Consider the following 21,981-nt stretch of genomic DNA (forward strand, 5'->3'; position numbering starts at 1 on the left):
CCAAAAAATACAAATGTCATCCAAAAATTGCTTGTAGTGTGACCAACTGGAACCAAATCTGGAATTTAGAATATAGTTTTTTTCCCACCAGTACAGTACAATATCTGGCTTTTATATTACATGATTGAACAGTAAAATGCTCGAACACGTAATCGACCCTTAAATGTCGAAATGTAATGTTGAACTGCAAAAAAAAAAAAAAAACATAAAAACACCCAAACAAACCATAAAAACACTCTAAGCAGGGGGGCCCCTTCACCCCCCACGTGGGGGACTGTGCCCACCACACCCCCTGCTACTTAAATATAACAACTCCGAGATCGCACTACAGTACAGACAATGGAAAACTTCTATGTCTGCACTGTACGGAGATCTCCATTGAACCGTTTGACATTCCGCCAGTTCGACATTTAAGGGTCGATTATTATGTGTGCAAACATTTCACTGTTCGATGACATTAATATTTACCCCAATATTTGCATAAGAGGAGGCGCAATTGGCAGGCCCTCCTGCCATTAATATGTCACAACCAGCAACAAGGTGTGCAACTGTTTCCAGTTCTGTTTTACAAAACCTACACTTGTCTGCTTCTCCCACATTTTCAATGGACTTTGTAAACCAGTGTGTACATATCCCACTATTTTGGGCCGCCAATATCAACCTTTCATCTTTTGGTGCCTCTCCTTAACCATTCCTATGTTCAATCCTGATCAGCATGAGGTTCTTCCAGAAATTTTCTATACTTGCAACTACATTTATGCAGCTTCCACATTTCTTGCCTTCTCATGTGGTCCTTCATCTTATATTCTTTCTTTTGTTTTTTGGCACATTCATTTCCTGCCTGATTTTTATCTAAGTCTCGTTTGATTTCCATTCCTGCTTGCCACCGATATGCTTCTGTTAGGTTAAGCAGGGAAGTAATCTTAGATTTGTTCTCCTCATGTTTTAAAACTTTCACTATGTTTAGGTCTCGGGAGGTCAGCAGATATGTGTGGAGTCCCATGATTGCAGATCTGTACATGTAATCAGTTTCAAGGAGGCCCATCCCTCCTTCGGAATGGGGAATATATAATCTTGGTGTGCACTGATTTTTATAAATCATTTGGTGAGGATGAAGCATCCTTCTTGTTTTAATATCTAATCTATCCAACATATTTTGGGGCCATTCAATCACTCTAAAACTGTAAGTTAGGACAGGAAGAGCAAATTGGTTTATAGCTTGGATTTTGTTCCTAGATGTCAATGCTGTTTTCAGGATTAATTTAAGTCTTCTAAAGTATTCCTTATTATGTTTTACTCACATTTGTTCATGTTTTATTGATGATCCTTCATCAGTTCCCAAGTATTTATAAACTCTCTCTTGCTCAAGTTCTTTTATATCACATTCTTGTCCCAAACTGATGTTTTCCTTGTGCTGCAGTTTTCCTGCTTTAAAGGTTGCTTTTGCACATTTATCAAGGCCAAATGGCATTCTAATATCGTCTGAAAAAGTTTTGACAACCTGCAGCTGTGCTTTCAGTTCCTCATCCAATGAGCAATGCAGTTTTAAATCGTCAACAAAGAGAAGATGAGAAGTCTTTAGACTTGGTTGTTTTCTAGGAGACAAATTATAGCCATGGTCTAAGCTGTTATATAGACAGCTTAATAGGTTAAGGGCAAGGCAGAATAGTAATGGTGAGAGTCACCTTGAACTACCCCTCTTTGAATTTTTATCCCTGGGATAATAATTTGTTCTTTATCATGGTTTAATTGCAAAGTGGTGTGCCATTGTTTCGTGGTTGCTGTAACGTAGTCGATCAGTGTACGGTGTATCTTATATATTTTTAAGCACTCTTTTATCCAGGAATGTGGGATACTATCAAATGCTTTTTTGTAGTCAATCCATGCCATACTTAGATTCTTCCCCTTTTTACAGTTCTCCACTATGACGTTATTTAACAACAAATGATCCTTTGTTCCATGTGACTTTCTTTTATTGCCCTTTTGTTCTACTCCATTCCTGTGTATAGTTTATACATTGTCAGAAGGCAAGTTATTGGTCTGTAAGTTCACTCTTAAGTAGGAACATTGTTTTACCTGTTGTTAACCAGGTTGGTGTCTTTTTGGGGTGTGTATATAAATAGTTCTTACGCATGGCTAAATCTTTGTGCAAAGATGTTAATACTTTTAACCAAAAGTTAGGTACTGCATCTGGGCCTGGGGTTTTCCAATTAGAGGCTTTTCTTAACTTTGTTTCAGTCTGTCTGGCTGTTACTTCATCCCATTTCATATCCTGTACCTGTAAACTTCTTATTCTTTCTTTTACTTCTTTTATCCATTTAGCGTCTTTGCTGTGTTCTACAGGATACCCGCGGTGGTGGTGCTGTGGTAGCATTGTCACCTCACAGTAAGACGCTATCCGGTTCAATTCTCAGCTAGAGCGTCTTCCACGTAGAGACATGCGTGAATGGGCGTACCTTCGTTGAAGGTTGTGCATCAGGGCTGGTAACTCGGCACTAGAAAATCAACTACCAATCATTAGCGGACCGGCGTTCCGCTGTGGCGACCCCTAACCGGGAAAAGCCGAAAGACACAACAACAACAGCTGTGTTCTACAGGATCTTCATAGATACCTCCAAAATGCATCTATTTCTTCTTTTATGGTGGTCTTTCAATTCCTTTTACCTTGTTTCCTAATTCTCTGTAAACCTTTTTTGGGTCATCAATAAATTGCTTATTTTGCACCTATCCTTTATATTTATCTGTGTATATTCTAAGTTTTTCTGCCTGTGTTGAAATTTTTAGTTTGTTATTTGCAGTAGTGCATGACAGATCCTGGTCTCTTTTAATATTGTGCATTGCTTTTATCACATCTATCTTTCTTAGTATTTTTGTGGATCTATTCCCTCTTCTATAGTCTTCTAACAGTGACACTTCTTGTCTTAATTGCTTTATATTTTTCTCTAGTCGATACTTCCATGATGGTATTTGATTTCTCCCCTTCCTTTCCCTCACTACCCTGTATTCTTGAGGTAGAACTTCATCAGTTATTAGTTTAGCCACACAGTAATATATTCTATTTACTTCTGTTAAATTGCATGGATCTCTATGGACAGTCCTAATTACTGTGTTCATTTATTTTATCAGACTTCTGACTTTTGGGGTTTTATTGACCTTCTGCAGTCTATTTCTTTCATTGATCTTAATATATCTATGTCCTTTAAATCAAGCAACTCTTCCCTTAGTTCATTTTCTTCCAGACTGAGGGCACATCCTTTGTTTTCCATTTCCTGCAGGCTTTCTATAGAGAGTTCTGTAGCATCTTCCTATGGCACCTTCTCTTCAGTTTCATCCTGTGCCATCTGTTGCTCTGTCATATGGGAACTCACTGGTCTATCACTCCTCAACATTGACTGCATCAGAGTTTCCACAGTCTCCTGTTCCTTCTCTTGTTGTCTAGCTTCAAGTGAATGTTTATACTTGTTTCCTGTGGAAGGCTCCAAAATATCTTGATATGGCACCTGACCAGTTGCTTCCTGTTCCACTGGTTTCCCCTTAATTTGGATATTTGTTGCTTTATCCTGTTGTGGTACTTTCTGTATTAGATTTTCTACACCAAATCCTTCACTTTGCAGGTTCTTCATAACCTCAGTTTCTATTTCATTGACTTCTTCATTACTAATCTCTTTTTCTAGCTTTCCTCATAGTCTTCTTATTTTTTGTATTGTAAAGTTTTCCATATCTGGATTCCTTTGCCTTTATTTCTCTTCAGATATCTTTGGTGCTGCTCTTTTTGTATTGGTTAATTTTGCTTTCTCCTTGGCATAAATATTACACCATATTAAATCTCTTTTCCTGTCCCATGTCCATATTTCTTCTTCACATGTCTCCTGATCTTCCTGCTTCTCCTTATTCTGGGGACTCACTCCATCATGCTGTGATGTAGTCTGTGTTAGACCTTCTACATTAAATCCTTCACTTCACAGGCACTCCATAACTTCAACTTCTATTTCTTTAACTTCTGTTTCACTAATCTTCTTTTCCCCATTCCATCTTTGTGATATTATTTTTTTATTGTGAAATTTTCCATATCTGGATGTCTTGGCCTGTATTCCTCTTTGAATATCTTTTGAACTGCCTTCTCTATATTAATTAACTTGGCTTTCTCCTTTGCATAAATATTGCACCATATCAAATTTCTCTTTCTTTCCCATGTCCATATTTCTTTTGTATATATTTCAAAAATATCTAGGTTTTGTTGTTTACATTTTTGTACTTCCTCAGATGCTTCTTTTTCTGAACAGATCAAAGTTTCTTGATCTATATACTGTTTTTCAAAAATCTGTTGTATTAATGAACGCAAATTTTTATTTGAAGCTTTTGACAGTTTTTCCTGTGAAAGTATTTTTCTTTCCTCTAATTTCTCTCTTAATCATTTTGTATATCTTGTGTCAGGAAATTCTGGGCTTTTTGCATAATAGCAACAATACGTCATTTCTTTCTTATCCTCAATAGTCCACTCTATAGTCTTTATGGCTCTTCTTTGGCCTATCAGTTTTTGTGATTTTTGTGGACTGTTACTTCCTTCTACAACAGGGGTGCTATTCTGTATGACTGTTGTTATTGTCCTTAAGGATCTGCATCCAAAATCCAATTCCTTCCTTATTTCCTGAATTACCCCTGCTTCGCTTCATCATCATTTCTTTCTGCTTTGAATTGTAGCTGTCTGCTTGTGTTATGTATAAGAGTCTTAATTGTGTAACTCTAAAATTTCCCTTCAAATCATGTAATACTAAATATCCTTGTTCTATTAGGAGGAAAAACTTATCAACCTGACTCTTGCCCTCTTCCCCTCCCAAATACAATCCTTAAATTCTTTATTAATTACTATCCACAACTTCTCCTCTGCTTGATAAAAATATGCCTGACCTGTATATAAAACTAAAGGGACTAAAAACGTTTTTTTTTTTACTGTTTGTAACTTGCTATTCATATCCAAAGGCAAGAGCTTCTACTTTCTTAGTTTTTGTGTTATCTTTTGTTTAGCCTCTTCCCTCATATCTGTAGCTGCCAAAAACAGAATCATTTTTAATCCATACTCTTAAATACTTCATTTTATCATGTCCCCATAAATATGGGTATTGCTGAACCAATTCATGTGTGGGCAAATAGTTTACAGCCATAGCCATTGTTTTACCTTCATTAATTTTAACTCATGAGGAAAAAAATAGAATTGTCTCAGAATGTTCAACAGCACTGATATGTTCCTTTCTAGTTCCATCAGTTACAAAACAATATCATCTGCAAATAAAGCCAACTTTTTGAATAGCATACCAATTATAACCTTGAAGTAGTGAGTCCCTTGTTTTCTTTGCCAGTGGTTCTAAATATAATGCAAATAACAGAGGGGAAAGGGAATACTTCTGCCTGGTTCCTTTGTTCAGACATTATGTATTAGAGAGGAACCCTCCCACTTTCATTTTTATCACTAATCCCTCATATATCTTTTTTAATTAACCTTATTGTTGTATCAGTAAATGAAAATGCTTCCATTGCCCTACTCATAAATTCCCAGCTTAACCTGTCGAATGCTTTCTCTGCATCAAGACCCACCAATAACAGCAGTATTTTACACTCTGCTTCTGTCTTGATCATCATTGCTCTGTTAATGTTGTCAAATGTTTGCCTCCTCTCCCCAAAACCACATTCATCCATATCTATCAATTTTGGCCTTCTTTTAGCCATTGTACAGATTAACAATTTATGATCATGGTTTAAAACTGAAATGGGCCTAAATAAAGCTGGATCAGATGGTTCTTTATTGTCTTTAGATATTAGAGCCTCCACAGCTTTTTTCCAGGATGTCAGTAGCTTCCCTCCTTTTAAAAATGCTATTAAATAAAATCTTCCAGATCTTTATCACTTTCATCTCTCCTAGCTTTCAAACTTCCAATGGAATACCATCTATTCCTAGAAACTTTCCTACAGATTGATTGGTTATACATGACCAATTTTATCTCATCTCCTCCTGTCTTAACTATTAGTTGTTAAGCCCCATCTACCTTTAACATTGGCATATTTCATTCTTCCATAAATATTTCCATTTGTGCTTTTTCTTGATTTTCCAACATCTCTGCTTTATACAAATTTTCATAAAATATCTGAAATATCTCTAGTACTTCTACAGTGGTTATTTGCTATGGTTATTTATCTTGTTATAGCTCCCTAAGTTTTGCAACAACCCTTTCTACTTCCTGTTGCCGAAGCCATTGTACTTTGGAGTTATTATCTAAAAACAGTTGCTTAAAAGCAGTCTTTCTAAACTCATGCATATTATCTAGGTACACCCTTATTTTCTATTTAGCATTTTGCAATTGTTTCTCTTCTTGTTCTATGAGTTCCCCTTATTTTGTAATACTTTGTTAGCCCTCTAAATAACTTTTATTACTTCTTAAGCCAATCTCTTTTTCTTTTATTTCTATCCTAGTTTTAAAATCCACATTCATTTTATCCCACTCAATAGCTATAACTCCTGGAGTACTTTCTATGTTCTCTAATAACTCCCGGATAATTCCCAGTATCCATTCCTTAAATTTCTTTCTTTTTAACAGGTTGGTGGGGAAGCACCAATGTCTTATCTTTACTTCATTACCCTGCATTTTTATCTTAGTAATTATTGGTGCATGATCTGAAAAAAAATCATCAGATGTGTGTAAAAGGTCTCAGTTAATTGCACATGTTCCTGTGAAGTATAATTTCTTTCTAGTCTAGTTCAGTTATTGTACCTTGAGGAATAATGTGTACATTTTATCTGAGTTCCTACTACTAAATTCATATCTGCCCTCTTTTTTATATTATCCCCTTTAGGGGTCTATATTATATTGTCAAAATGGTATTAAAGCGAATGGCATTTTTAAGAGTGAAATTCAAAAACAGTGAAACCCCAGGTCATCGATTTTTTTCCTAGGGAAAAAATTTGGTAGACCAGCAATACACAACACACCAGTTAAAACATTTCAAAGTGGGGGGTTGTGCTCCCCCAACTAAATATACCAAATCTGAGATTTCACTGCAGTGGGGTAAAGGACAATGTCACAGCTCAAGCCAAGTGATTTTTTTTCCCTAAGGAAAAAAAATCACTAACCTGAGTTTTTGCTGTTTTTGAATTTTGCACTATGTGTTGTCAAAATGGCATTCGCCGTAATGCTGTTTCGACAATATAATATAGACACCCCCTTTTAGGCCCCCGTATATATCCGCATTGCTGCATATCAAATTCCAGTCTCCACATATAAGTAACATTCCCTACTGTAAGCTGATTATTTCTCTCAAATTTTAAAGTTAATAATAGCAGTTTTAGGTGGAATACAAATACTGCCAGTGTAATCCTCATCCCTTGCTAGCAACCCCTTAGTACCACAAATCTGCCATTATCTTTTTTCCCTTTTCTATCACTACTGGAGTTCCTTTAGCAATTAATATAAGTACTCCACCTTTCCTTTGTCCCTGATATTCTGCAGAACATCCATCCTGAAATCCATTCTATATTAAATTCACATGTTCATTTCTTTCCAATCTGTCTCCTGTAGCATTGTTGCTTGCACTCTGCATTTCTTAATATAATCAAGTATTCTTTCCTTTTTGTCTATGCTTGTGAGACAGTGGAAATTTCAAGATAATATGGAAAGTGTTGCCATTATGATAAGAAGTCATTATTCCCATCTATTATATATTGCAGCTTTTTTAAACGTCTGTTCTAGCTTGTGTGATCATGCACCCATTAATATTTGGCAGGTTATTCATTTATACAGTTTTTTTCTTATCAAAAACTCTAAAAAAAAATAGAACACCCCCATAACCTGTTAACTTAATGTAAACATAGATAACTATGTACAACTTAAATAATGAAGTTTAGCCTTCCTAATAAGAACATTTTTGCCAAATTGACAGCTGCTAACGCAGGCTATAAATAACCTGAAATTGAGTTTATCCATTCTAAGATGCATGCTATTGCCTGTGCTTCTGCTTAAACTAATTGTTGTCTTTTTTACCTTTATCCCACTCCCCATGTAAAAATAACTTGCATGCTTTCAGAAATCATTAACTTTTAGCCTCAAAGAAACCAGTGTTCTGTCTTTCATTGCCCTATTATCAGCTTTTCTCTATGGAAACATAAGAGAAAAAAGGAAAAAATGTAGTCCTCTGCTGCAGCCTGAAAGACCAGCTGAAACATTTATTGCTAAAGGATAACATTTCATTATATTTGGTATTCTCATATTTACTTGTTTCCACTTAAAATTTGTTATTGGATTAAGCCAAAGAACTCAATCCAGACATTCGCCTGTGGAAAAGTAGGAGAAAACATATCAATTCTACATATTTTATGATCCACACACTTATACATCCACCCCCACCTCAACAACCCAAGATTACAGCCTGTTAACTTAAACATGCTTTTATCTAGCTTTTCTTTTCTTTTTGCACTGAAAATTTATATTTCTTAATATCAAAAAAAGAAGATAGAAAGAAAGAGAAGAGGAAAAAGGGAAAAAGGCATCTGGTTAGTAACTTTTTCATATACAAGGACAACTAAAAATACTTTACTATAAAATATGTAATTTACATTGTGAAAAGTTCATAGAAATACTGTTTAGAACATTAATTGTTTTACTTACAGTTATCATTTTCTTCCTCTTCTCCTACCCTCAGAGTCCTTCCAAACATTAATGACCTTAGATGCCGGACGCTGTTGAAGATTGGGGGTCAGAGGCTGAGAGGGGCACTTAGTGATCTATAAAGGGCAGTTTTTATAACTATTTACTATCACATCATAGGTTCACCTGGATGGACATTACGCTTAGCCAATTCCCTTTTGGTGCTTGAATTAACATTTTCTGATTGGTCTTACCTATCCCATGGCTGATAATTGTATATTAGCCCTAGTGAGAATAACTGTAATTATACCATAGATAATTTCAGGGGACCCATGTAAGGGATGCAGCATTTAGGAACTGCATCTATTCATTAGTGGCATGAGGGGGCAATCCAGGAGTACATTTTCTATTACCCATCTGTATATCCAAGTTGCATTTGAATATGGACAGATGAGCTTTGTTTTATTTTTATGGACAGTCTGTTCTAGAACAGAGGTAGTCTCTGTGATATATATCCGTCTCTCCACAACATTCAGTTTAGATACCTGGACTGAGTATTTCTGATGCCATTTGACTTGCTAATGTTCAGTAGGTCCATCTTTATTAGGTCGGAGGATGCCTTGTATGCCAGACATGTCACCTCTAAGCACTCTGTAGGATACTGAGTATAGTAATAAATCTTTGAGGTGGTCTATGAAAAACCTATTGTTTAGGACTTATATCCTTTTAGTAAGGTATCTCTGAAGGTATTCCAATTGTTCCATGGGGCTGGACAGATGCATGCCAAACTGGGCATTATATAAAATGATTGGCCTAATGAGAGCTTTGTAAAGGGTGACAACAACATCTCTAGGTCTAGTCACAATCAATTTGTTTATAAGCTGTGCAATATAGAAAGGCTGTCTTTTAATTTTGGGCATATGTTGGTCAAAAGTTAGGTCACTGTACACACAAGTTCCCAAATGCCAAACTGGATCAGTTCTCAGAGGGCATTGTCATGATTTTGACACCAGTTATTATTTGGGACAAACCTTCCTGCATGATGGAAGTTGTTTGGGGATTCAGTAACTGCTCCTAGCTTACAGTCATCTCAAACTTAGCTAGCCAAAGCTACAACACTACCACTGCACCATACACTTAACATAACTAAATCTCTCAATTTTACAGCAGAAGAAATGTGGAAAAAGCCAAAATTTATTAGGGGGAGGCAAAGGCCCAAAACCAGGGACACATTTTAAATATTGCTTGTATAATCTTAGAAAGTTGCTAAAATACTGTTTTGTGTTACCATTTGTTTCCAAAGGCCATCATTATTTAATGAATTCCGTTCTCACTGATTTACCACAAAACCACAAATTTTAACTCCCTGAATCACAAGTGGGTAGAGAATGCAAGTCCCTGTACCTAAGGTTCAGGGTTTGAACCTGGGTAATTCTAACCACCAGTTATAAGTAGTGACAAGCATACATACACACACCTACCTTCCTGACAAGCATACACACACACACACACACACACACACACACACACACACACACACACACACACACACACACACACACACACAAACACACACCTGTCTTCCTGACAAACACATACACACACACACACACACACACACACACACACACACACACACACACACACACACACACACCTACCTTCCTGAAAAGCGCACACACACACACACACACACACACACACACACACACACACACACACACACACCTACCTTCCTGACAAGCATACATACACACACACACACCTACCTTCCTGACAAATAAACACACACACACACACACACACACACACACACACACACACACACACACACACACACACACACACACACACCTACCTTCCTGACAAGCATACACACACACTTACCTTCCTAACAAACACACACACACACACACACACACACACACACACACACACACACACACACACACACACACCTACCTACCTTCCTGACAAGCATACACACACACACACACACACACACACACACACACACACACACACACACACACACACACACACACACACACACACACACCTACCTTTCTGACAAGCACACACAAACACACACACACACACACACACACACACGCACACACACACACACACACACACACACACACACACACACACACACACACACACACACACACACACACACACACACACACACACACACCTACCTTCCTGACAAGCATAAAATGGAAATGGAGCTTCCTGACAAGCATAAAATGCAAATGGAGCTTCCTTACAAGCATAAAATACAAATGGAGCTTTCACCACTTACAAAAAAAATGGAGCTTCCTTACTGCAGAAACAAATCTTTCACCACTTAATGAATAAAACCAGCTTACTGTAGGCGTTGAATCTGGCAGCAGGTGTGCGTACTAGCAGCAATGCTGTGGACACTTTTCCCCTTTACTGTGTTTAAATTACATTAGCGTATGGTGCACACATGATTCTTCCATTGGGTCCTTAAAGAAAAACTCTATGTTGTTACAGGTCTTGCAGCTGTAAAAATGTGTGTGTGTGTGTGTGTGTGTGTGTGTGGGGGGGGTGCTCCCTCCCCCTCGCCCTATGGTCCCACTGCTGCTGTAGCAGCCCTCTGACATTACCTAGCAGCTCCAAAGTGTAGGGGAAGTTTCCTGGTGCCCTTGTTAAATTTCCCTTAGTCAGTAGGAATGCTTTCTTGGCCTGGTGGGACTAACCCTGACAACAAAGTGTAGAAAAATAAAAAAAAGCTTTTCACATTCTGTACTTATTGGATTTCACAAAACTCTTTTAAATTCCCTGGAAGTTAGAACACTTAGCAAACAGGCTAGATGCAGACTATTGGCATGCACAAATGATTCACTACAGTCAGTTTCTCATACAGTCTGGACCAAAATTTCACACCTGTTTTAGCAAATAAAGTAGCATCCAATTAATGTACTTCCTTTATATTTAGCATGTTAAAACTCCAAACGATCCCTTGGATTCAGAAACATGGTGGATGCAATCACTCTGGACCAGATGTTGTTTACCTGTTGGGCATGACGAGGCCTGAAGCTCATTAAGGAATAACATCATAAAACAGTGTGAACACAGCAGCTAATTAAAAATCCCACTTGTGGCTAGAACACTATTTCCAGTTAGAGCATTTATCCTACAGTTATGGTACAGAATGCTACAAAAAAGGTTTGTGAACTTGCTGCATGTATGTTCCTCAAAATAGCTTGGGGTAGTCACACATACAGTAGTGGCAAGATGGAAACAGAATCTAGCAACTTTAAGTGGCCAATGCAGTCTGGTTTTATCTATTTTTTTGGTGGAGCCAAAGTAAAAGGTAAAACTATGAGTACAGGAAAGTTTTAAAAAAGGGGGACGCAAGAAGAAGGAAGTACATAAAGGAAAACATTAAGGAATGAACAGGAAGGTGGTGGGGAAGGTAGGGCACAGTTGCCTATTTTATATCTATCAATGAAGTAAGGTTGGAAGGACTAAAGAAAGTTGAAGGAATGATAAGAGGGTTACAGTAAGTAGCAGGGGCACATGAAGAAATACAGAAGACAGACAAGACTGACAGGAATTCTGCAAACCCAGTGACGGAAGGGCAGCACAGTGGTGTAGGAGACATCAGACAAACAGAGGTTAAACAATGGTGATGTGGGATTAAAGAACAAGCAAGGGTGAGTATAGACACAAAAGGGAGTGGAAGACTGGGATGGGGCATAGTGTTTGTTTAGCTAGCATTATCACCCTGACCATGTTGAACCCAGTGGGAGATCACACCTCACCTTGGGCACCCTTACCACTGGAACCTGGTTGTGATGATACTGCCAATGCTAGGCAAGTATATGACTCTGCAAACTGCAAAAGGAGTTTTTACAGGTGGCTAATGTGGGCATCTAGGTGCTGATCCATCAGCTCCCTGTCCATCTCAGCTATCTGACTCTGTCTTATGAAGGAATACATACCAATGGCAGAGCCACAAGAGGGACCACAGTGACCCTGGATAGTGAAACCCGAGAAGGGGCAAGGCTTGAAGGTCTATCAGACTCCTGTTCTACAGGTCTTTCTTGGGGGGGGTGACCCTGACAGCCTGCTGTTAGGATGGGGGAAGTGGTGCTCGTTGCTGGGGGCTGGTGGTCCATGTCAGGGTTACTGGTGGTGCTGTGAACATTGCTGTATGAGAAAGAAAAATAACTGGATAGAAACAATAAAACAAACAAGGAGCAAATGTAATAAACAGAAGGCCGTGCAAAAATGGGTGGGAGAGAGAAATGTAAGAATACAATTAAGTCCTTTATTAAGTATTATCCATGATAATGACAACCTTTAAAGTTTTTAGCTACAGAAATCCAGAATATAAAACATGGATTTTTCTTCTATTTCCTGTAGCTTATACTCAAGTTAAATGTAGAGATATTATTTTAACTCTTAAAGAGAAGAACCTGATATATTTGTTACAGTTGACAGATAGTGAAAAAGCACAATCTGTTGGTTATATAATAAACAAATTTGATTTAGCTAACAATAAAATGGCTGGACATTCAAAACTTTAGACAAGTAATTGCATATAAAATTAATTCAATGCAACCAACTTTTAGAAATTCTGTTCTTAAACTTATTGAACTTTTAATCATTTTGATGCAACAGAGTATCCTTTGGAAAGGACTTTTATCCAAATTGTATAAAGTGCTTATATCAATATTATAAAGTTAGTTATTGGAAATATTTTAAACTTATTAGTAGTAAATGTCCAACTGAAGATGAGAAAAAAATAATGTTATGATCATCAAAGCAAACAACCTCCTCACTAAACTGGAGATTGTTCTCTTGGAAATTCATGGACAGAGTTTTTTCATTCCAAACAGAGTCAAATTAATGTACAATAAGAAAGTAGAATGTTGGAGTCAAATGTTAAAGCTGATTGGCAACATATGTTTTTTGATTGCGTTGTAATTAATCCATTTTGGGATGATATTAATCTTTTGTTACAAGCTTTATTTAATGATAAATTTACCTTGACTGAATCACTAATTTTATTTAATATGCCAATACCTGCTTGTGTCTCAAGAATAAAGTACCCACTCTTATGGAGTATATTAACAAAAGCAAGAAAAGTTATTACCAGCAACTGGAAAAATTAATCTACTCCAACCTTGAAAGAATTTAAAAATCTTGCAACTGAAGTTTGTCATCTGGAACTTGCAACAGTCAAAACAAGCACAACCAGAATTTCCTCTTAATACAACTCTTGGATGACATTTAAAGAACTGCTAAATAAATAATTGTTAATACTTATATAATGTAATTATTAGACTTCTTATTGTATAGTAGACACTCTCTTTTAAATAGTTGTTTTTGTTGTGTTCCTGAAATTCTATTTTTCATTGTTTTATTCTCTTTTTTTAGTCTTGTACTTCTATATATTTTAAAGATCATAAATTGTTTTTTGAACTTATAAACTTTAATGCAAATATTAGGAAAAAAGAAAATGCATGGTAACACAAGTCATTATATCCTAACAACTTATAAGAGCAGTATTTAAATTTTGTCCCTGTTTTTAGGGATTTGTCCTCTATTATTTTTGGCTTTGACCAGTTTTTTTGTGCCAAGAGGTTGAGAGCTATGCTGAGAGCCCTCCCCCCCCCCCCACAGTTATAGTCACTTTGTTGACATTGCACACCCCTTATTGGTATGAAGAAATAAATTACTTGTACTTTATTGGTAGCTTTGGATGAACTACATGAAATTGTTAAAGATCACTAGCATCTTAACATAAGATTCAATCAAGTGTAGAGCAGTTTAAACACAACATTGTTTATGAGAGCATAAGAAATTTTAACCACCTGATAAATTATGCTAAGACAATATAAGCAATCTCTGCAGAAGTAGAAGATATCTGAATAATTCCACATTAAAGATAATTATTAGTAATGTAGAGGTTGCTGCTGGCAAACAACTTTGCATTTCATTGCTTTATCTACAAATGCAGTGTTTGCTGCCTTGAAGCAAATTGCCTATACTGCATTAAAATGGTGTGCTAGTGATATCACCATAATCTTTCCTGAACCAAATCAGCTATGCAATATGAGATGATCAGCAAACAATGACAACAGGTTTAGAATTACTAGGCATGCAGCCCATGAGACCATTAAGGAGCCTAGCCCAAATTTCCAGTCACTGCGAAGTACTGTCTGGTTAAATGACTTGCCTAATGTCACAAAGTAGGTAAGTTAAGGTATAAAGATTCAAACCCTGCACCCTTGCCAATGTAAACAGCTCATTAAGAAGTTGGAGCATTAGTCTTCTACACTAACTGCTAGAGTAAAAGTTTTTAACAACATGCAGAAGTCCTTTACACTCTGATGTATCACAGTAATATGCAACAATGATTGCATAATGGATGCTGAAGATCAGACTGTTATGGTCATCACTCCAAATAATGCAGACTTTGACCTAACAAGCATCAACCCCTTTCCATTTGCTGGGGGCTGTAAAGAAGGCGCTGAAAAATATATTACTAAAATGCAACATGGAGAGATTATATTATACAATCCAGGCCTATTAATGAATTAATTCATTCTTTAGTGCAACGAATAAACCAAAGCAATTACTGAAAATTTGAATGCTACAGAAGCTTTTATTGAACAACCCACAAGTCATGCAACAATCAGAAATACTACTGAATATAGCATATTTTTGGAAGGGTCTTACTTGATTATATGGCACTTACTTTTCATTTTTGACCTCTTACGTCTTCACTGTCATCAAGAATAGCTATCTCTACTGGCATCACTTACTACAGGTCTGGCGTACTTAAATGGCTAATAATGCTGTACTCTTGCAGCATATGCCTCCAGAGTCAAATACCCTATGCACAGTAATGACTCAGCCCCTGCCAACCATACCAATATCTCATTACTTGGCTGTCTATCCCCAACTTCCAAAAACATCCTGTTAATGTACAACCTATTTTTACTTTACTTTTCAAGTTATTGAAGAAATCTGGATTTTATTAAAAAGTTTTATTTCATGTTTTACAGAAAACGCAACACTGACAACCTTTGTTTAATCAAAACAAAATACTTTCAGATTGAAAACAGACTTGTCATGAAAAACAGTAAAGTTCTCCTCCCATGAAACTTACATTTAGTGAAAATGCATTTGGCAGCCCATTAAATTACAAGAGATGCAGTGGGAGTTATATGCAAACAGCATATAGTGAAGTACTAATTAATGTCTATATGAAGGGTGAAGGAATTCAAAAGTCAAATGTATAATACAGCCATTCAAACACTGTAAAACACTCTGGACAATGGTCCCTTCTTAGGAACAGTCCTACTGTCTGTTGAAGTAACTTGGTAGAATCACAAAACAGATAAATGAAGGCTAAGAGAATCAAACCATGTACTACAGAAAGCAATAAGGTAAACTCAAATTTAGTTAACATGTAACGGCTCATACCATGCACAAGACAGTTTAGAGCTTACAGTCTTTCAGATATATTCCACATTCCTTGTAACCCCAATGTGGAAGTATAGCAGCTCAGGGGAAGCTGTCTGCTGTCTCTCTGTCTCCATAACTGAGCACCCTATTCTTCACAGGTAAATTCAGAAGCAAGCTTCTTATACCTTACAACTTACTCCACAGAATGTAGATCTTACATTTACAAACTCCCCTGGTTAGTCTTCACCAAGTGTCTCCACTTCTAGTTTATAAGTTCCTCTCCTTGAAAGGCCAGTATCTCTCCCTGTCTGCATCTAATCTTCCCTTTTTATCAGAAGGCCTCTTCCACCAAGGGAATGTGTGTGTGGGATCCTCTTGCTGGAATGCTCTAACATCACAGTTCTGCAAACTCAGCAACAGTCCCCAGGAGCACTATACTGTAATGAATTATTGTTTTCTGTAAATGTTCTGAATTTTAGAAGAGTGTATTTATTCCACCAGACCCATATCTCTCCTCTTAGAGTAACAAATCTGGGCAAAGCCATGAAAAAAGTGGTACAAATAGGGACAATTTTTAAATATTGCTCTTACAAGCTTAGATAGTTGATAGAATAACAGGTTTTGCATTAGCATGAATTTTCTGAAGGATATGAAGTCTAAAACTCAAATGTCTGTCATTATTTTCTAACTTCAATCTTTAATGATTTGTCACTATTTTGCCAGAAAGCCACAATTTTAGGAAAAACTGACCAAAAATATAAGGCAAAAATCTGGACATTCTGTTAAAATCTGTACAGTTGAGAGGTATGACCAGACCTAATGGTTATTAACAAAGGCAAACTTGTGGTAAGTTAATTGATTGATTAATGGTCTTGAGTTTGTTATTTAATGAAGTGCTCAATTTGGATTAGCAAAATAACAAAAAAAAAAAATAAAAAAACAAATAACTGAGGTACCAGGCTGAGTAAAATAAAGAAGTTATTTTGTACTATCTGTTTACAGACTCGCATTGTAACATAATGTAATACACCTCAGACATGATGCAGAACAATTGTAATTGTTTTAAAGTTACATGCATGCTTCTTTTATTTTAGGGAAAAGCACTGGGCTGGGCCCAGAGCTGACAGATACCAAACCTACTGCACGGTATGAAGTAACAATACCTCAATGGCTAACACCTGATGGTGGTCTGAAGAAATTCAAGGCAGATGAGGTATGTTTAAATACATGCAGTGTAAGTGGATTTTTATATAATAAACTTAATTTCTGTTTGTAAACAGTGCCACACACACTTATATTCATTGACATTCAGTGACGTTGTAACACTGATGCATTGCTTTGTGTCTGTAATAAGCCTGACTAAACTTGGAAGGGATGTGCTCTGCTAATGTAGCCCATAAAGTGAAGTGCACAATATTAGGACACTTTTACACTGGTGTTTATCCATCCATGCTTATGAGTTGCAATGACTCTTGTAGCGGCTCAATGAACAGACATTGCCTTCCACAGAGTTTATTAAGTGTGGGGGGAAGGGGTAGAGATAAATTGCCAGGCCTTTTTTCTGTATCACACACAGATCAAAGGACAACTTAGAAGTCATCATTTCACCTACTCAATGTCTTAGGAATAAGGGGAAAACACACCTGGAGAAAATGTACATAAAAAGAAGGAGAACATACAAACTCTGCACAGAAGATATCCCAGCCATGAAATTAAAACAGATAACCATTTGTCATGAGGTAACAATGCTACCCACCATGCCACTGTGCTGCCTAGTATTGTGAGCAATAAAAGATAGGTATACCATATGTTGTCACAAGAGTGGACAGGAAGCACCCCTGGGTAAAAGACATGAGTTGGGAGGGTTGGGAGGGTGGCCTAATGGTTAAGGTATTTGCCTTACAAACACAAGGTGCAGGGTTTGAGTCTCACAAGGGATAATTAGCTAGGCTTAAAATGGCTCACAAGAACAGTTAGCTAAGTACTAACCTATGAACATGAGAAAGAGCATTTTTAATACACTGGATTTGCAATAATAACATCTAGTATTCACTCCTGGAGCTTTTATTGCATTTATTGTGTAGATTAAGAGAACTTAATTTAAAATAACACATATAACTTTAAAACAGCTTTGTTCTGGCATTGCAGTACAAGACGTATTAGCATTTTTATCATAAGAAACATTTTCTATAAGCAATAAAAGGATCTTACATTTTGTCCACTTTTTTCACATTTCTTATATTTCATTATGTTACTTTTAATTGCTTAGAGTGCTTAAACTATGCCATATTAATAGATATTAATATACTGCAGCTTCTCATTCAGATACTGAAATAAAGGCAGTCAAACTCAATATTATCGTATAGTGCAGGTGCTAACATGTTATGGCCATACCTTTCATCCTCTTAGTTCAAGAAATCTGGACAAAGCCCAACAAAATGGGAGGACAAAAGCCCATAAACAGGGACATATTTTAAATATTGCTATTATAAACTTAGAAAGTTGCTAGAGTAATAGGGTTTGTTTTAACATACATTTTCTGAAGGATTTGAAGTCTGAAACTCAAGTGTATGTCATTATTTAGTGACTTCAATCCTCAGATCATCCCAGTGATTTGTCCGAATACCACAAATGTTATGAGGAGCAGACCAAAAATGTGAGCCAAAAATCTGGACATTCTGTGAAAATCTGGAGAGTTGAGAGGTATGGTTATGGCAAGTAAAGTGAGGCTTGCGAACATTTCTGTTTCCATGTGCTAGGCAGATTCAACACAGTTAGCTAGCAGATCAGGTGCCTTAAATTATATAACTCATTTCTAACATTATTATTAATACTGAATTTCTACCTTGAGTCTCCCCTGAAAAGAGTCCCTTGGCCTAGTGAGACTAATCTGGTTAAATTGTAAAAAAGAAAAAAAAAAAAGAAGTCACTTTATTCATGCAAAATCTTAAGGGAAATCATTTACAGTCATGTTTTTGGTTCTTATCCATTTAGAAATGAAACAGCAATCAAAATATTTATACAAGTAAACTTCGGTTGGGATACAAGCAAATCTGATCCACAGCTGACTGTAGATAGGTTATCTACCCCTCCTCTCCACAAAAACTGTTTTAGTTAGTCTTTACAAATGGATAAACATTCTTTCAGTCAAATCTTAATGGTTTTACACTTGAATCTTTTGCTCATATGGAAGCCTGTAGCTGTGACTTTCTCCTTAATCTCTGTGGTTTTTAATCTTCTTGCATTTGTGATGTTATTTGTTGTGTTATCCAAGTTTGGACAAATGTGTGTGATGGAAAATTATTCTGATGGACAGTTAGCTGTCCAGCTTGCTCTCTGTCTTTTATGTCTTCTGTAGTGTGATTTGTTGTAGTTTGGCATTGCTTTAATGTCCTCCTGTGGGTGATTGCTCAGCTGTATGAATAACTTAGCTGTTGAGTCCTGGATAAGTTGTTTCATAGTAGGTAAGAGGGTTTCTCTGTGTAGCTGTTCATTACATACCATGGGGCATCTAGAATAAGTCAGAGGATCTTATTTTGTAGTCTTTGGAGAGTTGTTATGTGGCTGTCAGCTGCATATCCCCAGACTTGTGCTGCATAGAGCATCTGGGCTCTGACTGTGCTCTTGTAGAGAAGTAATTTTTTTTTTAATACTCAGAGCACTTCTGTTCTTCAGTGATAGACATGGTTGCAGGTTTTCCCTCGCTTTCTCTATATGGGTTTCTATGTGCATTTTCCAGGAGAGCTATTCATCCATTGTGACTCTGAGGTATTTTACAGTGTTTTGCCATGAGATGTCTTTATTGAACATAGTAATCTTTTTGAATGGATATTGGTTTCATATGCTCATCAAGATTGTGACGCTCTTTTCTGTCTTAGTCTCTATGCGCCAGGTACGAGACCAGATTTCTAATGCATCTACAGTCTCTTGGAGTCTTTTGGAAATTAGCCAAGGATGTTTAAATTTTTATAGTATTGCTGTATCATCTGCATACTGTGCCAACATGGTTCCACCCATTTTTGATATATCACTGACGTATATGTTAAACAGTAATGGTGATAATATAGAGCCTTATGGAACTCCAGCTGTAATTGTCTTTTCTGTTGAGTAAGCACCATCCATTTTTACTTTGAAAGTTCTTCCATGAAGATAGGAAGAAATTAGATGAATCAGTAAGAGGGGAAGCCTTTTAAGAGCAATTTATATAGAAGGACCTCATGCCACACCTTATTAAAGCTTTAGAGACATCTAAAAGTTATAGATGCAGTTATACAGCCAAACTAGAGGCTAAGCTCTCTCAACCCAAGACTGGATCAGACAGTCAAGAGGAGAAAGGGAAATACTTGCATCACACCACCAGTCTTACATAAACCCATTAAACCAGCACAGGCAAAAAACACACATAAATACACAAAAACATACTCGGAGGCTCTAAATAAAAATCTGCAAAACCAACAGAGACCTCCAAAGCAAACATCCAAGCAACCTCTACCCCCCCAACACAAACCATAAAACACATACTTCACAAAACATGTATGCCATGCAATCACAGCCCTTAAGGCAAAATAACATACCCAACATACTAGTAATAGGTGACTCTATAGTCAGGCACACTGACGTCCCACTCACTAGACTGAATAAGGAAAAGGTTACTGTTAGCTGCCTGTTGGGTGCCAAGATCCGCCACATAACACAAGCACTCAGGTCACTCCAGAACAAGTACAAATATGACTCTGTTATTGTCCATGTTGGTGTGAATGACCTGAGCTGTACCTCCCTGGACTACATGAAAAGAGACATGGAAGAGCTCTCTGATCATGTAGCCCAGGCTGGTATGACCCTGAGCAGCATCCTGCCCTCCCCAAGAATGATACCACGGTATAAAGAAAAAATTCTCGATTTCAACAATTGCCTAAGTTTCTGGTGTCATTCAAAGGGGATCCAGTGTCTGTCTGCCTGGGATGACATGCTCGACAAGCCGTGCTGCTTCACTAGAGATGGCTTGCACCTGTCACCCTTAGGCTTTCGAATACTTGTCAAGGCTCTTGCCACCCCCATAGTGCCTTTTTTAGGCAAGGCTCAAAAGAAAAACCCACTGCCGTAAATAGCACAAGTAACAAAAAACTGAGGGTAATGCTACTCAATGCCAGAAGTCAAAACCTCAAAATGCATGCACTCAAGACACTCCTCAGTATGGAGAAAATCGATGTATGTGCAGTAACAGAAACTTGGTTTAAGGCTCCAGAGATCACCCAAGCACTACCAGGCTACAACTCATACCATATATTTCGGTCACAGAACCCAAACCGAAATACAAAAGGCGGGGGCGTATCCATATTCATCAAGGATACCCACACCTCCAGGTTAGTGGCACAGCACGATGCTTCAGAGATCATCTACGTGCAACTAACAATGGGCAAAACTGCAATTCAAATTATAGCTTGCTACAGATCACCCACCATGTCCCAGGACCCCCATTCCGCATTTCTGGAAAAACTGGGAAACATAAAGGTCCTACCAAACACCCTAATATTGGGTGATTTCAATTACCCAAACATTAACTGGGAGAACTATTCAAGTACTAACTCCCTTGTCCAACGTTTCCTAGAATTTATAAACTCAAACGCCCTGGCTCAACTGGTCAACACTCCCACCAGAGGTGACAACATATTGGACCTGGTCATCACCAACATGGGCGACCGGTGTTCCACACCAGAGGTCAACCCCTCGCTGGTTAGATCTGACCATAAACAAATCACTTTGGATGTCCATATTCCACCCCTACCCCCAGACAAGTAAGCCATCATGAAAAACTTTTCAAAAGCAAACTTCACGTTACTTAAGACCGAGGTGGAAAGTTTCAAAGCCCCCATGCTGAAGGATAACACTGTCC

At 37.4% G+C, this 21,981-nt stretch overlaps 1 protein-coding gene across 1 annotated transcript in view; it reads left to right on the top strand.

Moving 5' to 3' along the window:
* Positions 1-21,981, top strand: part of ADAM19 (ADAM metallopeptidase domain 19) — a 1,509,956-nt gene that overhangs the window by 107,037 nt on the left and 1,380,938 nt on the right. The window contains exon 2 of the mRNA XM_044069332.1: positions 17,183-17,301. Within this exon, the coding sequence (XP_043925267.1) occupies positions 17,183-17,301 (119 nt within the window). The remainder of the gene's footprint in view (positions 1-17,182; positions 17,302-21,981) is intronic.

The sequence above is a fragment of the Protopterus annectens genome, chromosome 4.part0 (genome assembly GCF_019279795.1).
Source record: "Protopterus annectens isolate FY-2018-M chromosome 4.part0, PAN1.0, whole genome shotgun sequence".
Classification (NCBI taxonomy): Eukaryota; Metazoa; Chordata; order Ceratodontiformes; family Protopteridae; genus Protopterus; species Protopterus annectens.